The 17,095-nt window shown below is 38.0% G+C and overlaps 1 protein-coding gene across 1 annotated transcript; it reads left to right on the plus strand.

Moving 5' to 3' along the window:
* The first annotated feature begins 76 nt into the window (after positions 1-76).
* Positions 77-11,772, plus strand: gdpd1 (glycerophosphodiester phosphodiesterase domain containing 1). The gene is made up of 10 exons (XM_017491083.3): positions 77-581; positions 1,030-1,072; positions 1,244-1,379; positions 1,512-1,557; positions 3,350-3,471; positions 3,600-3,689; positions 4,923-5,056; positions 8,613-8,672; positions 8,940-8,991; positions 9,212-11,772. The coding sequence occupies exons 1-10, from the start codon at positions 446-448 to the stop codon at positions 9,344-9,346; spliced, it is 954 nt and encodes a 317-aa protein (XP_017346572.1). The 5' UTR covers positions 77-445; the 3' UTR covers positions 9,347-11,772.
* The last annotated feature ends 5,323 nt before the right edge of the window (positions 11,773-17,095 follow it).

Below are 17,095 nucleotides of genomic sequence, written 5' to 3' on the forward strand. Positions count from 1 at the left end.
GCTGCTGATTGGCTGGTGCGCCGTCAAACGTTTCAGCCAATCAATGACCACAGTGTCATTTCTGCACAACCAATCAGAATGCGCATAGAAGAAAACATCCCTGAGAGCTGGGGATTTGTCCTAAGCATGAAAGCTTATAGTTTTCTGTTGCGTGTAGACGAGGAAAGTCTGAATGGATTAATAACAGTGATGGTTAAAGCGAAAGAAAGGCTTTACTGGCTGAATAATTAGGAACTGTATGAAGTTTATGTAAGCTTTGTTCGGTGGCAGCTCGAGGTGAAGTCCTCCAGCGGCGGTGTGAGCAGTTTGCCGGCCGGTGTTAAGCGTCTGAGCTAGCAAGAAACCTAAACGGAGTTGTTAGCTTAGCGAAGCCTTGGTTCGCTCTCACGCGCGGTGTTTATTTCACTTTTAGCCAGTTTATTCCTCATTATAAGTAATTAGAGCTATGAGTGTCGCGGTGTATGTTTTATCCACGGTTACCGGTTATGTGCTCACATCCGCCTTGTTGCTGAAATGTCCGTCGTTGCTGCATCGTAAGAAGCGCGAGACGTTCCGCAGCCGCCACATCTCACACCGGGGCGGTGAGGCTGCTGTTCGGTTTTGCTATTATTTTCCGTTTTATTTGGTTAAATGTCTTTTCTGTGCGTTAATTTCTCAATATACAGTGTACACCCTGGTACGCTCGGTCATTCTGACGAAAAGAATCGATATCCGGTTAAAAATGTGTTTCTATATTATTATTATTATTATTATTATTATTATTATTATTATGTATTCTATTTTTTTTAAATAAATGCTCTCATTTTGTAATATTATAGTGAACTATGGCTTTGAAAATCCCTGACATTGTTAAACCGTCCTAAGACCTTTAACCCATTTGCTTACATTGATACTGTGATGCAATTCCCTTTCTGATAACTCCTGCTCACTTCCCAGCTCATGAGGTGTGTGTGTGTGTGTGTGTGTGTGTGTGTGTGTGTGTGTGTGTGTGTGTGTGTGTGTGTGTTGATCTTCTGTCCCTGGACACAGGTGCAGGTGAGAACCTGGAGAACACCATGGCAGCCTTCAGGCAGTGCGTTTTCTCGCCGCTCGCACTTAATTGGTTGCATGCATGCTTAAGAACACCTTTTTAGTGATCTTCAAGGCTCCTGTGTTTTTCTATCATACCTGCCTTTTCTGAGTAGCTGAACCATGCATTCCCAATTTCCGTTCCTCCTGTATCCCGTCTCCTCCTCCTCCACAGTGCTGTACAGCTTGGCACTGACATGCTGGAGCTGGACTGTCATTTGACCAAGGACGAGCAGGTGGTGGTGTTGCATGACTCCAACCTGAAGAGGTCGACAGGAGTTAGCGCCAACATTTCCGATGTTGCGTATGCCGTGAGTGCCCGGGTTCTATCCTGTATTTACACCTGTGAATATTGCAATACATTTTTTTGCATTGCCATTTCATTACACATACATGCTTATGCAGTATGTTGTATTTGTGTGTGTGTGTGTTTGTTTCTTCAGGATCTTCCACCTTATTTGTGTAAACTTGGTGTGACTTTCAAGCGAGGTGAGTGGTCTGGCCTTCAGGAGCCGTTTTAATCCTCCTGTGGTCTCGGCCGAGTAAGATATGTAACAGCCCACTTACTGTTCCAGACATGTGCGTTAGTGTGACTGGCTTAGATACGCATGTATTTATAATGCGTTGGCACTGATCCACTGACCTACTTTTTTTTTTTTTTTTTTTTTTTTTTTTTTGGTAGTACAAAATTACAGCGCCCAGAATTATTACCACCCTCCATAAATAGTTTTATTTCAATGTTTTTGTTCGAAACTCATTTTTTTTTAGATACTGAAAAATTTACTACTGGTTTCAAACTTATCCGCACCCTTAGCATTGATATTTTTGACCCCTGCCCTGGAGAGAAGAAGCACTAGGAAGTCTCTTCCTGTAACGCATGATGTCTAAAGAGGTCGGAGACACTTATAGAATGGGCATAACATTTTAAGCTTCTTTATATTTCTAGGTTTGTGCATGTGGACTTCAATTCAAGTACAGTCGGGTCCATAAATATATGGACACTGACAAATTTATTGCTATTTTAGCTGTGTACCATATTATATAGGAGTTTCAATTTAAATAATGAATATGACTTTCAGCTTTTAATCTGAGGGTGTTTGCGTCCAAACTAACATTTTCATGAACTAAGTTTATTGAAAGTTTTTTAATACTTGATTGCAAATCCTTTGCAGTCAATGACTGACTGAAGTCTGGAACCACCAGCTGCTGAGTTTCTCCCCTGGTGAGGCTCTTCCAGGCCTTTACTGCAGCTGTCTTCAGTTCCTGCTTGTTCTTGGGGTATTTTGCTTTCAGCAAGTAAAATGCACGCTCAGTTGGATTCAGAGCAGGTGATTGACTTGGGCATTGTAACATTCCACTTCATTGCCTTAAAAATGTACACTTTCTACTGTAAATACCCTCAAACGAAAGTTTCACGTTGTGCTCATATTCGTTATTTAATTTGAACTCCAGTATACTGTGGGAGACGACTAAAATAACAATGTCGAAATAGTTATAGACCTCACTGTATGTTTGGCTCATCATCTTGTTGAAAAGCTCTATGTCCAACTCTGAACCTTCTGGTAGAGGAAACCAAATTTTGGGCTGAAATATCCTGGTTCTTGGTAGAATTTATGATGTCATGATCTTCACAAAAGCCCCTGACCCACTGTCTACAAAGCATCAATGATCCATTGACAACCACAAGATTCAGCTAAATTGTGCAATCCTTAAACTGTGATATTTGGGTTCTTCTTCTTTCCTTTTTTTCTCCTCCTTCATCCAGACATGTGAGTTTTTGGCTGTAAATATGGTGAATGGTATTTTAAAATTTAAAAAATATATATATTTTTACATCTGTTACCTGATTTGTGCAGGTCAACAATCATCTGTCTCTTCTGTGTTCTTTGACTTGTTTTGGGGATAATTTTAGACAATTGTTTGTGTGACCCCAAATTAAAACAGGATATGGTTAAAGGGAACAGCAGAGTTCATGGGGAGCTCATGTTTTCATATGTTTTGTTTGCATTTCTTAGAATATTCATTAGAGCTTTCAATCGCTCTCACGTTTCTGAGAGAATGTACTATTTAAACAATAGTTCTAAAAGTTTTTTTTTTTTTTTTTTTTTTAGATCAACAGTTTCTCCTTTTGTTTAAGTGGAAAACTTGAATTATTGTGTATAATCTTTTTTTATGTTTTTTATGATTTTGTTTTTTATTTTATGTAGAGGGCCAAAAATTCTGGAGGGTGCTGTATCATATTAGCCTGTATGTCGAATGCTCGCTCCATGTGTCTATACAGAGTGTTTTGTCGAAGGAGGTGACGATAAAAACATCCCTCTGCTGAGAGACGTATTTGAGGCTTTCCCAAAGACCCCCATTAACGTTGACATCAAAGTCAATGATGACACACTCATCAGGAAGGTCTGTGCTACTTCACTGCAGTGCTGTACACCATTGCAAACCACTCTTGCAACATCACAGATAAGACATGTTGACGAATGGCTAATCAGGACAGGTATTGACTAGATTATGCTGGCTTGTTCCTGAAGGTCTCTGAGCTGGTCGTTAAATATGATCGGGAGCAGCTGACTGTATGGGGTAACTCCAGTGACCAGATAGTTCAGAAATGCTACAAAGAGGTAAGAGCCATGGCTGTAGGTTCGACTTTATTCTTATATAGTCATGGGGGAAATAAGAAAGTACACCGTCCTTCAATTCTGTTTTTATTTTTATTAAGGTCAAATTAACAATTGGATTTTCCTCACCAACTTCTATGAACAATCAATTTCAGGTGACAGCAAAAAAAAAAAAAAAAGCAACAGATTTCAATATGTAGTCATTTTTTCCAAAAAGTGAACCAACATTTGGAAAAAAGGTGTGGTACAAATAAGTACACCATATAATCCAGTAACATGTAAAACCACCTTTAACAACAATAACTTGAAGTAGATGTTTTCTGTAGGAGTATATCAGTCTCTCACATTGTTTTGGAGAAGCTTTACATCATTGCTTCAGTTCTTTGATGTTTGAGGGCATTTGTTTATGCACAGCTCTCTTAAGATCCCACCACAGCATCTCAATGGAGTTGAGGTCTGGACTTTGACATGCCTATTCCAACACCTTCATGATTTTCTTCTTTTACCACTGAGATGTCGATTTGCTGGTGTGCTCAGGATCATCGTGCTGTAGCATGAGCCAATTTCGGCCCAGCTTAAGCTGCTGGACAGATGGCCATTTGTCTCAAGAATATTCTGGTTTAAAGTGGAGTTCATCGTTGTCTCAATAACTGCAAGTTTCCCAGATCCTGTGGCTGCAGAATGGTGAATTTCAAATTGTTTGGAGACAGCCTTATAACCCTTCCCAGATTGATGAACAGCAACAATTGCTTCTCTGAGGTCATGGCTGATGTTCTTTTTTTTGCTTGGCATGATGTAGACACATGCCTGAGTGCTCCAAAACTCCAAAAGGTCTGCTCTTATAGAGGGAGTCACACTTCTTGATGATTGATTAATCTTGTGCATTTCATTAGAAACACACAGCTGCTAATTACATGCCTAATGATTTTGGAAGATTTTGGGTGTACTTTTTTTTTTTTTTTTTTTTTTTTTTCCCCACCAGGCTTCTGAACGTATGTTTACTTTTTGGGGAAAATGACTACATATTGAAATCTTTTGTGTTTGACACCTGAGGTTATTTGTTTATAGACAGGATCACACAATTGTTATTTAGGCCCTGATAAATAAAAACAGAATTAATTGAGGGGTGCTTTCTTTTTCCCATGACTTTACATTACTTTATTTTTCTATTTCATAATTCATACATATTTATCGTAGTAACAGCTTTAGGTTGCTGTTTTCCTCTTTCTGTGGTAGAACCCTCGGATCCCACTGCTGTTCAGTTTACGCAGAGTGTTGGTCCTCATGGGGCTTTTCTACACCGGCCTTCTCCCCTTTGTACCCCTTAAGGAGCAGTTCTTGGAAATCCCCATGCCTTCTATTACTTTCAAGTGAGTAACATGTCAAACAGTTATGTATTTTTGTCTATGATCTAATATACTATATACATTCTTACATTTAGTATTAATGATTTATTTATTTTCTAACGTTGCTTTTTTTTTTTTTTTTTTTTTTTTTAATTTTTATTTATTTATTTTTTTTATTTATTATTTTTTATAAATGAATAGCTTTCCCACACAGAAAATGAGGTCTCCTTATTTTCAATCCTAAAACATTTGTTTACATTATTAACAAAATTACTATTAATATAATTACTACGAATACTACTACTACTACTACTACTAATAATAATAATAATAATAATAATAATAATAATAATAATAATAATAATAATTATTCATTTTCTAAGCCATATAAAGAGCTGAAGTATAAAGAAAGGTTCTTAGCTCCCTACAAATGGTTTACTTGAAAACATTTCTGATAGGGAAACACTGTTTGGTTTTACATAAAACCTTAGGGATTCTAAACAGTATTGGGGAGTAGTTACCTAAAAGTAGTGATGCTACTAACTAAATTTTTTCAATAGCATTACATTTGCTCTGTTACTTTTAAAAAAGTGTAGCTTTTCCAGTAAAGATTACTTTTTCAAGCATGTAGTGATGTAAGATCACAGAATGAATGTAGAATCAACACAAAGAAAGTATATTTCAATTGAAATACTACTATGAATAGCTCACAACAGATTTCTAATAAAACCATCAAGGCCCTCAAAATTGACTGTCTGCTTGAAAGGCATATTTCTTATATGCGTTAACAGAAATAATAACTAAACCCAGGCCTCTGTTAAAGTGCTAGTTGAATTTCAAAACTAGGACATTAAAATGAGCTTAGAAGGCAACAATTTCTTATATATGCGCTAATATAACCCATGAGCACCACCTGTGTGAAGTTGGCCCCTGCGCAAAACGTCGGCAAAATAGTCTCAGTTGTTTGTGCTGGTTTGTGCCGTGAAAATTTTCGTTTGTGATGCTTCAGTTCTGGAGATATTAAAAGAATATTTATAGGTCATTCTGGGGTCACTCAGCAGCCACATGCTCCAAATTCACTCCGGATAGTCTCAATCGTTTGTCCTTCATTTGTGCTGGTTTGTGCCGATAAAAGTTTCATTGGTGCTGCTTCCGTTTTTAAAATATTAGACATTGAATTATGGTGCGGTGACGTCACCAGCCCCCCACATGCTCCAGGTTCACTCCAAATAGACTCGTTTGTTTGTGCTATGTTTGTGCTGCTTCGGATTTGGAGATATTAAAAGAATATTTATAGGTCGTTCTAGGGTCACTCGCCCCCCCCCCCCCCCCCCCCCACTTGCTCCAAATTCACCCCAAATTGTCTCAATCGTTTGTGCAGATAAAAGCTTAGTTTTTGCGACTGTCATAAATAAATACATTCACCATAATCTGTTTGCTGTAGCTCTGTGTTTATACATACATAGGCTGTGTGTGAGTGATTTTTTATATATATATATATATATATATATATATATATATATATATATATATATATATATATATATATATATTATACACATATACATTAAAATTTTGTGTGTGTATGTTGAAACTTAATGACTTAACTGACACAATGAATTAAGAGTTAAGCCAAAATGATTTTACTTACTTGTGTACTGTCAAACATCATTTAACGCAAATAATGGACCTTTTTTAAAGACTTAAAAACACTTAATACTGACAAGCCACTATCTGTCTTCAAACCAAGACTTGAGTGCAAACACTCAAGCCCGACACTTAAACACTGAAGCCCGATGTTGACAATCTTAGCTCTCTTGAATGTTGTACCATTATGATTGATGTTATCTAATAATATTGTAACTAACAGTGTTAAAACATTGTACTTACTCTGGCCAGAATTTTGATTTAGTAACTATATCGACTTTTCCTATACTAACACTAATTTCCACAAGAGCATCTTGAACAGAAGTCTCACTTACACCTAGTGGTGGCAGTGAAGTGTAGCAGATGATTCTCCTTGTAAATAAATGAAAAGTTCAATCATGAGAGACCAGTGAATGAAGTGAAGAGAATTGTTTATTGAACAAATGATATGATTTGTCTTGAAAAAGTCTTTGGCAATTCGACTCTAAAGGGGTGCTCACACCGAGGAGATTTGCACCTGTAATTCAATATCTAATATTTTATAAACGGAAGCAGCACAAATGAAACTTTTATCGGCACAAACCAGAACAAACGAAGCACATACAATTGAGACTATTTGGAGCGTGTGGGGGGGCTGAGTGACCCCAGAATGACCTATAATTCTTTATTTTAATATCTCCAGAACCAAAACAGCACAAACAAAGCACAAACGATTGAGGCTATTTTAACTTCACACAGATACGAGCACCGCACTCCTGTAATACAGGTTGGTGAAGCCCGGTAGAGAGAGTTTCGGTATGGTGTTTTGCTTTGTGGTAATTAAATTCAGCTTTGAAAACTGTGCATGTTAGTTTTGTTTTCTCCATTCGTCAGCAACTTTTTAAAAGTGAAACTCCCTGCCTAAAACGCCTTCCATATCCTTATCAGTCTTTAACCAGGGTGGTTTAGTGTGGTGGCACACACGCCGTCCCGAGTCAACATTTCAAATGAATCGCAAAAAAGAATGCGTTGATTTTGACCGCACTAATAATTATATTGTGATAATAATCAGACTGTGGTATTCAGAACATAAAATAAATCCCACGGCATGCACTGATAATGTGAGATGCAATGAGGCTCTTAATTCCCGTGAAGCCAGTGGGCCCCGTAGATATGCAATGAAGAGCACCGTTATAATTGGACAAAATAAGTAGCGATTGGTGAAGCTACATTTAAATATCCATTATTACAAACTTCAGTCTGAAAAAGAAAACGATTAATCGCGATTAATCACAACAAATTGTGCCATCAATTAGTTAATTTTTTAAATCAGTCGACAGCCTTTATAATTATACATTATTTAAAATCTCGCTTTGAGCTTGAATTTGACATACACCCTCACTTAAATCTCTCACTTTCAGTGTAATACACAGTTTGAGTATTAATTGTATCTTTGGATGGTCTATAAATAAAAGACTCAAATTCATAATTATGAATTATCTTTCAATTTTGTTTAATTTCTTTATGCAAAACTATACACAGTTATTCATAAGCTGATTCGAATATCATGACACATTAAAAATGTTGCCCATTTCGGTGTGGCTTCAGTGTAATTGGCTATTTTTTGTTAGTAACTTGTAGTGTAGCGAACTAAAAGGGTAGAGCGACTGTAGCTTAATTACTTCAAACTACGAGTAGCTTGAAAACCTACACTTTCAAAGTAGCCTCCCCAACCCTGACTCTAAAATCCCGGACATTTTAAACCCCCCACTGATGAACTTGAACAACAGCACAAGTGTTGGGTACCCAGATGATTTTGGGTAATAGGAGTCATGCTGTGCTTCCTGCTCAGTGAGAACGCAGAGTGTTTAGATGTTCTAATCAACAAGCAATGAACTGTTGAAGCATGAGGATGAGGTCTTGTACTGCTGTTAATGGAAACGTTTCTCTTTAGACTCCGAGACTCCAGGAAGATGACACGGCGTGAACGCTTCATCACTTGGCTGGCGGACACGTAAGTTCAAGTTCAGCAAGTTCAGCAAAATATTTACAGGGCCTGCCTGGTTAGGTAAGGTAACGACCTGAAATTTATTTCAGCTGATGTTTTCAGTTCTCTCTCTGTCTGTGTCTATCTGTCTGTGTCGCTTTCTTTGTCGTTCTGTCTCTCTCTCTCTTTCTCTCTCTCTCTCTCTCACACACACGCGCACACACACACACACACACACTGTTGTACTAAATAATTTTTTTTTTGACGGGGGTTTGGTTGTATTTTCTTCATCAGCCTCCTCATGAGAAAAGCTCTGTTTGACCATCTATCAGCTCGTGGAATACAGGTGAGCATTCTGCGATGAAGCAGAGACAAAAACCCAGCAAATTTAATTCAAAGAGATGTTCTACATACCTGAACTCAGCTGATGAAATCACACATTTGTTGTGGTGTGTGTGTGTGTGTGTGTGTGTGTGTGTGTGTGTGTGTGTGTGTGTGTGTGTGTGTGTGTGGGGTGTTTTTTTTTTTTGTTGTTGTGTTTTTTTTTGTTTTTTTTTTAAACACAGGTCTATTTGTGGGTGCTGAACGATGAGGAAGACTTTAAACGCGCGTTTAACATCGGGGCCACCGGCGTGATGACTGACTACCCCAGCAAGCTCAAAGAGTTCATGGAGAATAACGTCCCTTCTACATACAAATGACTTGTTAAGAGAGAACAGCTGACTTTATTCATTTTCTACTCTATTTTTTCACCTTTCTGTGTGGCTTGGTCGGAATATCCTGTAGTCTTTTTTTTTTTTTTTTTTTTTTTTTTTTACACAACAGCATTTGGATGTGTGAAGTAACGGAAGAGGCTGATAGGAGAGTGCTTACCACTTTTTTAGTAATTAATTACTTATTAATAATTTAACAAAATAATAATTATATATTTTTGCCCATAATAGATCTCTTTTTGAAAACAGTAGCACACATTATCCATAGCAGAGCCAGGTAGTTATCATAAAAAAAAAAAATGTGTGAAAGCATGTTAGTACATTAGTATAGAAATGTTTTGTTTTTTTAATTATTATTTTTTTAATTAAAGCCTAGAGGCAAAAATATATTACAAGAGTAGAGGGACATATGATGATAAATTACACAGGCCTAGTTTTACTACTGATTTATAATACAGCCTCATTAATTCACCCTAACAGAACTTACCCAGAAAGCATTGCAATCTGATACACAATTCCATTTCACAGTGGAATTTGAATTTAATGAAGCTGCTTATAAATGTAAACCTGGAGCAGCAAAATACTAAATATTTCATCATCTTCAGTGCATAATTCAAAGGTCATACCATTGCGGTTGAAATAACAAATCTGTTTTCTGCTCCACTCTACAGTCTTTGTGCCGCAAGTGTCCAAATTGATACTGATTACTATTAACTCTTCTGAACGGCGAAGAGAAGTCATCAAGAGCAGAAAAAGTATTTATGATACAGGGCAGGTCGGGCACATAGCTGACACGGCAACGTGCCAGCACTGAACCTCTCATGCAGTTCATCACTCGGACGCAGCCAGTAATACAATACGTTAGTTAGCAACAAATGACCGCTAAGTAGTATGCCTCTTGTGTTTACAAATAAATACTTTAGTCTATAAGCATGTCTTATCACAAAGCCGTGACAGACGATATTTTGGTACTGTAGGGTTATCTCAAGCAATAGCACTTTCTTTTTCAGTTTTTCATTATCTTTAGCTTGTGAAAGTATTTAATTGCCGTAGTGATGTATGCATTTTTCAGAGGCAGTAAATAACTCCATGTAGTTCATAAAATTGCAGTGGAGTGGTCAAGCACATAACTGCCTGTTTTGATTTTCAGCTGTGTTCTGATCACATGGATTAAAGGAATCCTCAGCGTTTTGTTAACATTTCAAATATGCTACTAAATAACGCACATTGAAAACTTCTACACGTTAACAATGATCAGCATAGGATGTGATGGACAATCAACACCAAAGCAATGAAGTAAGAAAAATAAGTAAGAAAATAAGGCATGTCCATGTTTACAGTGGCAAACAAATCATTAATTATTCCCTGTCAAATAAGTAGAACCATCTATAAAATATAGAGCTTAATTTGCAAGAGATTTGACAGCAGAATTTATTAAAGGGTTCTATCAAAATATATTTTGCAACAAGCTCAATACTTTTTTTTGTTTGCTCCAACAACTTTGTACTTTTTCCCAATGGTACATTTGACTTCATTTTATAATTGAATTTAGAATAAATAGGGTGTGTGGTGTGGGGTTTTTTTTGTTTGTTTGTTTGGTTCCTTTTTCAGTACAAGGACATGTCAGAATTTCTGTCTGGGGTAATTGCACGTGCAGTAAAGTTAAGGTAGATGGAGGTTATGTTGAAAAAGTGATGGAACATTCCTTTAATATATGGAAAGATAGACATATAATGATGCTGTAGACCATTTTCTGTGTCGTAAAAATGTTTATTTAAAAGCCATAGGTTTTAGATAGATTTCAGTGCAATCTTATACTTTATCCAGCCATCCGTCTTCTGTACCGCTTGTCCTACATAGGGTCGTGGGGAGCCTGGAGCCTATCCCAGGGGACTCAGTGCACAGGGCAGGGGGCAACCTGGACAGAGTGCCACCCATCTCAAGGGCACAATTGGAAACCCTTGAAGCAAGCAGAACATGCAAACTCCATGCACGTGGGGCGGATGCGGGAATCGAACCCCCAGCCCTTGATGTGCAAAGCAAACGTACTACCCGCTAAGCCACTTTGCCCCCCCCTCTCTTATTACCTTTATGTTATATAATGTAATGAATGTGATAACATGCCAGGAAAGTAATTTTATAAAAAGCTGTCTTGGAAGCTTTAGCAAGACGTTGGGATAATTGTTAGGCCAGTGTCAATTATATAATAACTGAAGATTATTTACTGTATGAACTTTTTCATTTCTGATTATGTCAGTTAAATATAGATGTAAACAATGAGCTCAATGCTGAATATATTTTAAAACAGTATATTTTTTAAATGGCTGATTTCTCATTGTGTTTGTTCTTTTGTACTTTGTGTTTGTGTATCTACTGTGGTAATTTAACAGTGACTGTGTTTCCCCACCCCCCAATACTGCCTTTATTATGTGCTTTTTAAATTTATTTATCAGGTCAGTATAAATTAGTAGTGATTTGTAAATCTTTTATCACTGATGTTTTGAATGAAGGCAGTTAAATTGCACAGCAACCTTGAGATTTTGTGGAGATTTTGCGCCACCTATGGAATAGAGCGTTAAGACCACAAATAGGTTATTATTTATTTTTTAAATTTTTTTTTCCTTTTCTGGGGATCATTTCACTGGATGTTGAGCGCTGACAGTAAAGCGTAATAGAATAACATTCGACTGCAGGGTAAATTAAGTTATGAATACAGCATTAGATTAGATCATTCCTATTTTTAAACCATTTTGTCATAGTTGTATTTTTGTACCTTGGTTGTAGGTAATTTGTTTAGTTAAATTCCTAGGATATAACCTAGCTGTACAGTATATTCATCACAGTCTTTTAAAACTCCAGTGAAACATCAGCACCGAACAAAAAGAAGATTCCATCGTACTCTTGGAGCTGTGTCGATTAACATTTATCTTTATACATATACATACCTCTTAGGAGTAGTCTATCGTGCAATACAAACCTATTTTAAATATCAATAAGCAGCCTACAATAAAGTAAATACATACAGTACAACACATTAAAACACAAAAGATCACACAACAATACAGGTTTAAAAACTAGCGTGGTTTATTTAGGGAAATAGGATAACTGTATGTTATTGTGTCAGTAGAGTGTGATAACACTACTGACTTGGTAAATTGTCTTTCAGATGTTCCACAACATTAAATGTAACTGTAAACAGTTAAAAAGCATAATGTTCATTAATAAAAACTTTGAAATGTAATCACTGGTAAATTGCTGTGGTATAAGAGGAATAAAGCAACCACATGGCACATACTGTTAAATAATTGTAAACAATCCACCTCAGGGAGGATAACTGTAATGGCACGACACTATTACTGTTGTGTTTATTTTCCTATACAACAGCACACCCCATTGAGTTCTGTTTCTTACTTCTACCACAGGGCTGTTGAATTCTCAAATCTGATTGGTTAGAAGGTGTTGATTAATTTTCTATAACAGCAGCTCTGACAGTAAACCTGACAAATCAGATTTGTATTTGGGTGGCTTTGGTGGTTAAGGCTCTGGGTTAGTGATCTGAAGGTCAGGGGTTCAAGCCCCAGCACTGCCAAGCTGCCACTGTTGGGCCCTTGAGCAAGGCCCTTAACCCTCTCCGCTCCAGAGGTGCTGCATCATGGCTGACCCTGCGCTCTGATCCCAGCTTCCTAATGTGTGAAAAAATTATTTCTGCTGTAATGTATATGTGACTAATAAAGACACATTATCGTTATTAATGCACATGTTCTAATACGTTAGCGTTCATATAGTAACCACTCATTCACAGGGACTTGTACAGTGGACACATCACACATTTCGGGAAGTACTGTTATTGGAAAATAATGCATTTTGGGGGTGGAAACATCATCCCATTGTTGATTATTTTTCTATAACAGCATGCCCTGTTGAGTTTTATTCTTTACATAACATAAAATAAGAAATAATTTTTTATAACTAAATTCATATTATTCTCAGTTAATATGAATGAACTGATAGTGATTGCAAAACAATATTGTGTTATTATTCCTAAAGATGGTTATTTTGGAAATGTTTGAAGAAGTGTGTCACTCCCCATGTCCTTGGGGATTGCAAGCCCATAATTACGTTCATGGTAAACAGAACTGTCGCTCTGACTGTGTGTCTCAAGATTTATGTGCATTTGCTGTCTTGTAGCAAGACCAATTACTGTTAATCTTGCTGATTAACAGGCACGTTTGTGCTCAGAAATGGACAAAGGTCACAGTAATGGTTACATGGACCTAGGTAACCTAACACTACCTGGCAGGCTGTGTGTGTGTAACCTGCTAGTTCAAATTGGGCACCTAGTTTGTAATTTTAGTCATGTGGAGGTTTTTATTTCAGTAATTTAACACTTTGGAGGGAAATATTGGTAGTCTCCATAGTTCTGTCTCGTCTGATTAAAAAAAATAAATTTGTAGCAGTTAAGTAGGGGTTCAAATTGGATGGACCACACTCGGATTTAATTTATGTAAAAAGCAAGTGAAACTGAACTCTGCTACTATCGTTTGATGGATAAGTAGATAGTAGTAGCACTAGTAGCACAGTCATGGTGTATAAATATAAAAAGCCTTAATTTAAGCTGTTCTTTTGCATACAAAAACCTTTTAGGTGTGTTTCAGTTGATCTTGTCTTCATCAGGATGTGATATATTTTGATATTAGTCTGATGACAAAGAATCCAAGGAATATTGAAGACTTAAGTGTAGTTTCACCTTCCTAACTGCCTGGGACAGTGTTTTAATTACTGTATACCATCTTGAGCACATGCACACAAGCACACACAAAGCCTTACCATAAAATCATGTGACCATACGACATGGGTATTTTATAGTAAAACACTATGTCGCTATCATGGACAATGATGTTTTATAAGCAGAATATAAAGCTGAGAGAGTTCTTTTGAAGTCTGTGGATGGTCTTGCATCAGATATGGCTTAGCTAAAATCAGTGATGTTAGAACTAAAGCCACATACAGCAACAACTCATTCCTTTCAGTGGAGTCCTGAAAACCTGAGAGCTGATTCTCCTTCCTGCTCCTCGTCCAAAGACAGCATGGATGATATATGCGTAGCCGCATTTGGAAGACACTTCCTGTCCAACAGGAAGCCACCACCCAAACTATAGTAATCATCATTAGCTCCAACATATCAGTTAACATGACTAATGGTGAGCAGGTTCGCTTGGGCCACATGTCTGCTTGTAACACTTGCATTGCTCCATTGGTGTTTTCATCAGATATCCTGCTACACTTAGACATACGGGCTCCAAGCACCAAATTCAGGTCCACTTATGGCATTTTGAGGAGAACTTACAATGTTGAAACGCATATGGCTTATACAGGCAACTCATTTGATACCAACAGCAGTCTGTGGTGGAATTAATCAAAAGTGGACTTCTGGCAGTAGGACCCTTAGGCCAAGCCACTGCCGGACATGTGCACATCAACTCTGCAGAACCTGCCCTATATGCCAGGGTCTTTGTCTGGGCTTGTGGCCAACAAAGCCTTAAAAAGAAGAACACTGATTTCTGACACTAGAAACAACAACAATCAAGTAGCAAGGTTATGTAGCACAATTGAGTCACCATGGCTTGGATTGTCAACTAGCCATCCATGCAGGCCTCATCAGCTCTGGGCAGAACGGTCAGAGCCACACCCTCAGACTTCCAGCAGGCAACTGATTGCCCTCCACTTAACCTGCAGGCAAGACTATAGAAGAAACCGGACTACCAAAGAGTAGGACATGAACGATTTAAAGCCATAAACATTGTTCACTGGGCAGAAGCTACATTGGAACAGTCTGTCCTGTCGACAGACGCACAAACTTCAGTTTGTGATGGCCCCTACTGATGGCCCCCCAACATTTTCAGGGCCCAGGGCCTTGTCAATTTTAGGTACAATTTAAATTGTCGACTCTGTTAAAGGAAGTTTGTTCCCTGTTGGACAGAGACAGAAACAAATGAGCAGACCCCACTGTCCAGAACATGGGGTTCTACTCAACATATTTCCTATTTCAGAAGGACCATGGTTTCCGTCTGATATTAGATGTGACATTAATAAAGTGGTTTTTAAAGACCCTCTTCTATTCTGTATGTTGAAACTGCCTGATGTTCTTTCTGTCCTGCAGCCTCAAGATTGATTCACGATAGTGGACCTGTTGTCCCAAAATGTGACGGACATTATTATACTTGCAAAACAACTTTGGCCAGGCTGCTATGTACAGTTCCAGCTCCTGCCAAGAATGCTTGGGTTGTTAAGCACAGCTTTAACAGTAGTCCCCTTAATGTTGCTCAAATTAAGAAACTTTCAGAAATGGGTTATCAGCCTATGGATAAATCCAAAATAGCTCAGGCAGAAAGAGGCTCCTTATCTCAAAAAAAGGGGCCTGAGGCATGACTCTCTGGAGCAGCGAGACTTTTCTCCAGAAAGTGATCTGCCCGGGAGAAGTATCCCATTGGATGGAGTTAATCACCATGGATCCTTCCCTCACTGGCTAGGGAGCAGCATTTTGTCACAGAGGCATGGAAGACATACAGTATGAACCCAGTGTGAAATAGATAGACTGAAGGTGGTCTGGGATACTGTAGATAGACACAGGCACAGGAGGCATAGGACAAATGGCTCTCACACTCTAGTCTGCATGGATAATATTGTAACAGTCACATACTAGTCACTAGGATGGCATAAGATCGGATGGTGTTCTTCTCCTTGAACAGAAGGTACTCGAGTGGGCCTCTCACTGAGAGCTACTCACCTACAGGAATGGCACAATGGTGCAGCGGTTGCACTGTGAAGGCGGCACATATGCCCAGGAGAGATTGCCAAGGCACAGGTTGACCTCTTGCTGATGCCAAAATGATTAATTTGACTATGTTTCACCCTGAAACAGCAGATCAAACGGGACCAACACCTGTACCATTGATTCTGTCAGTGTTGCACACAGTTCGGTAGTCAGACCACAGAGTCCTGCTTGAGGTCTTGGTTTCATCTGCTGAACTCGCTAATAGAAAGCTTCCTCGGCTGCAAGATCAATTAATTAATTAATCAATCGGCTGTTGTCTCAATCAGATGCAATGATTTGGCACCCATAGCCAGGGAAATTACACCTATGAGTATGGCCTCTTAGAGGGAAGTGCAGGCCAAGTACTGGGAACAAACCGTACAAGAAATGCTATTGAATGAATCCCCAGCAGTGTTGGGTTAGTTACTTCAAAAAAGTAATTAATTACTAATTACATTATCAATGTTGTTTTTAAATTACTGAATACAGCTGCATCTCAAAAAATGTAGAATATCGTGGAAAAGTACATTTTTCCCCCATAATTGAATTCAAAAAGTGGAACTTTCATATATTCTAGATTCATTACACATAAAGTTTAATATTTTAAGGTTTACAGCTCATGGAAATCAAAAATCCAGTATCTAAAAATATTAGAAAAAGAATTTATAATACAGAAATGTCGACCTGAGAAGACTCTAATCAGCTAATTAAACACCTGCCGTAGTGCTACCGAAAAATCATGATTCTTTATAGTTTTATAGGACACAGATCTATTCAAACAACAAGGGACACAGCACTGTGGCATCTTGAAAATACTAGAGCGTCAGCCAAAGGAGTAAAAGCTTGTTCCTGGTGTTCTGTCCATTTGTCCTACCTTGTCAGATTTTCCTACCATAGCGCAAAATTATAGCTATATCTATCGA

This window comes from Ictalurus punctatus, chromosome 17 (assembly GCF_001660625.3).
Source record: "Ictalurus punctatus breed USDA103 chromosome 17, Coco_2.0, whole genome shotgun sequence".
NCBI classification, from domain to species: Eukaryota; Metazoa; Chordata; class Actinopteri; order Siluriformes; family Ictaluridae; genus Ictalurus; species Ictalurus punctatus.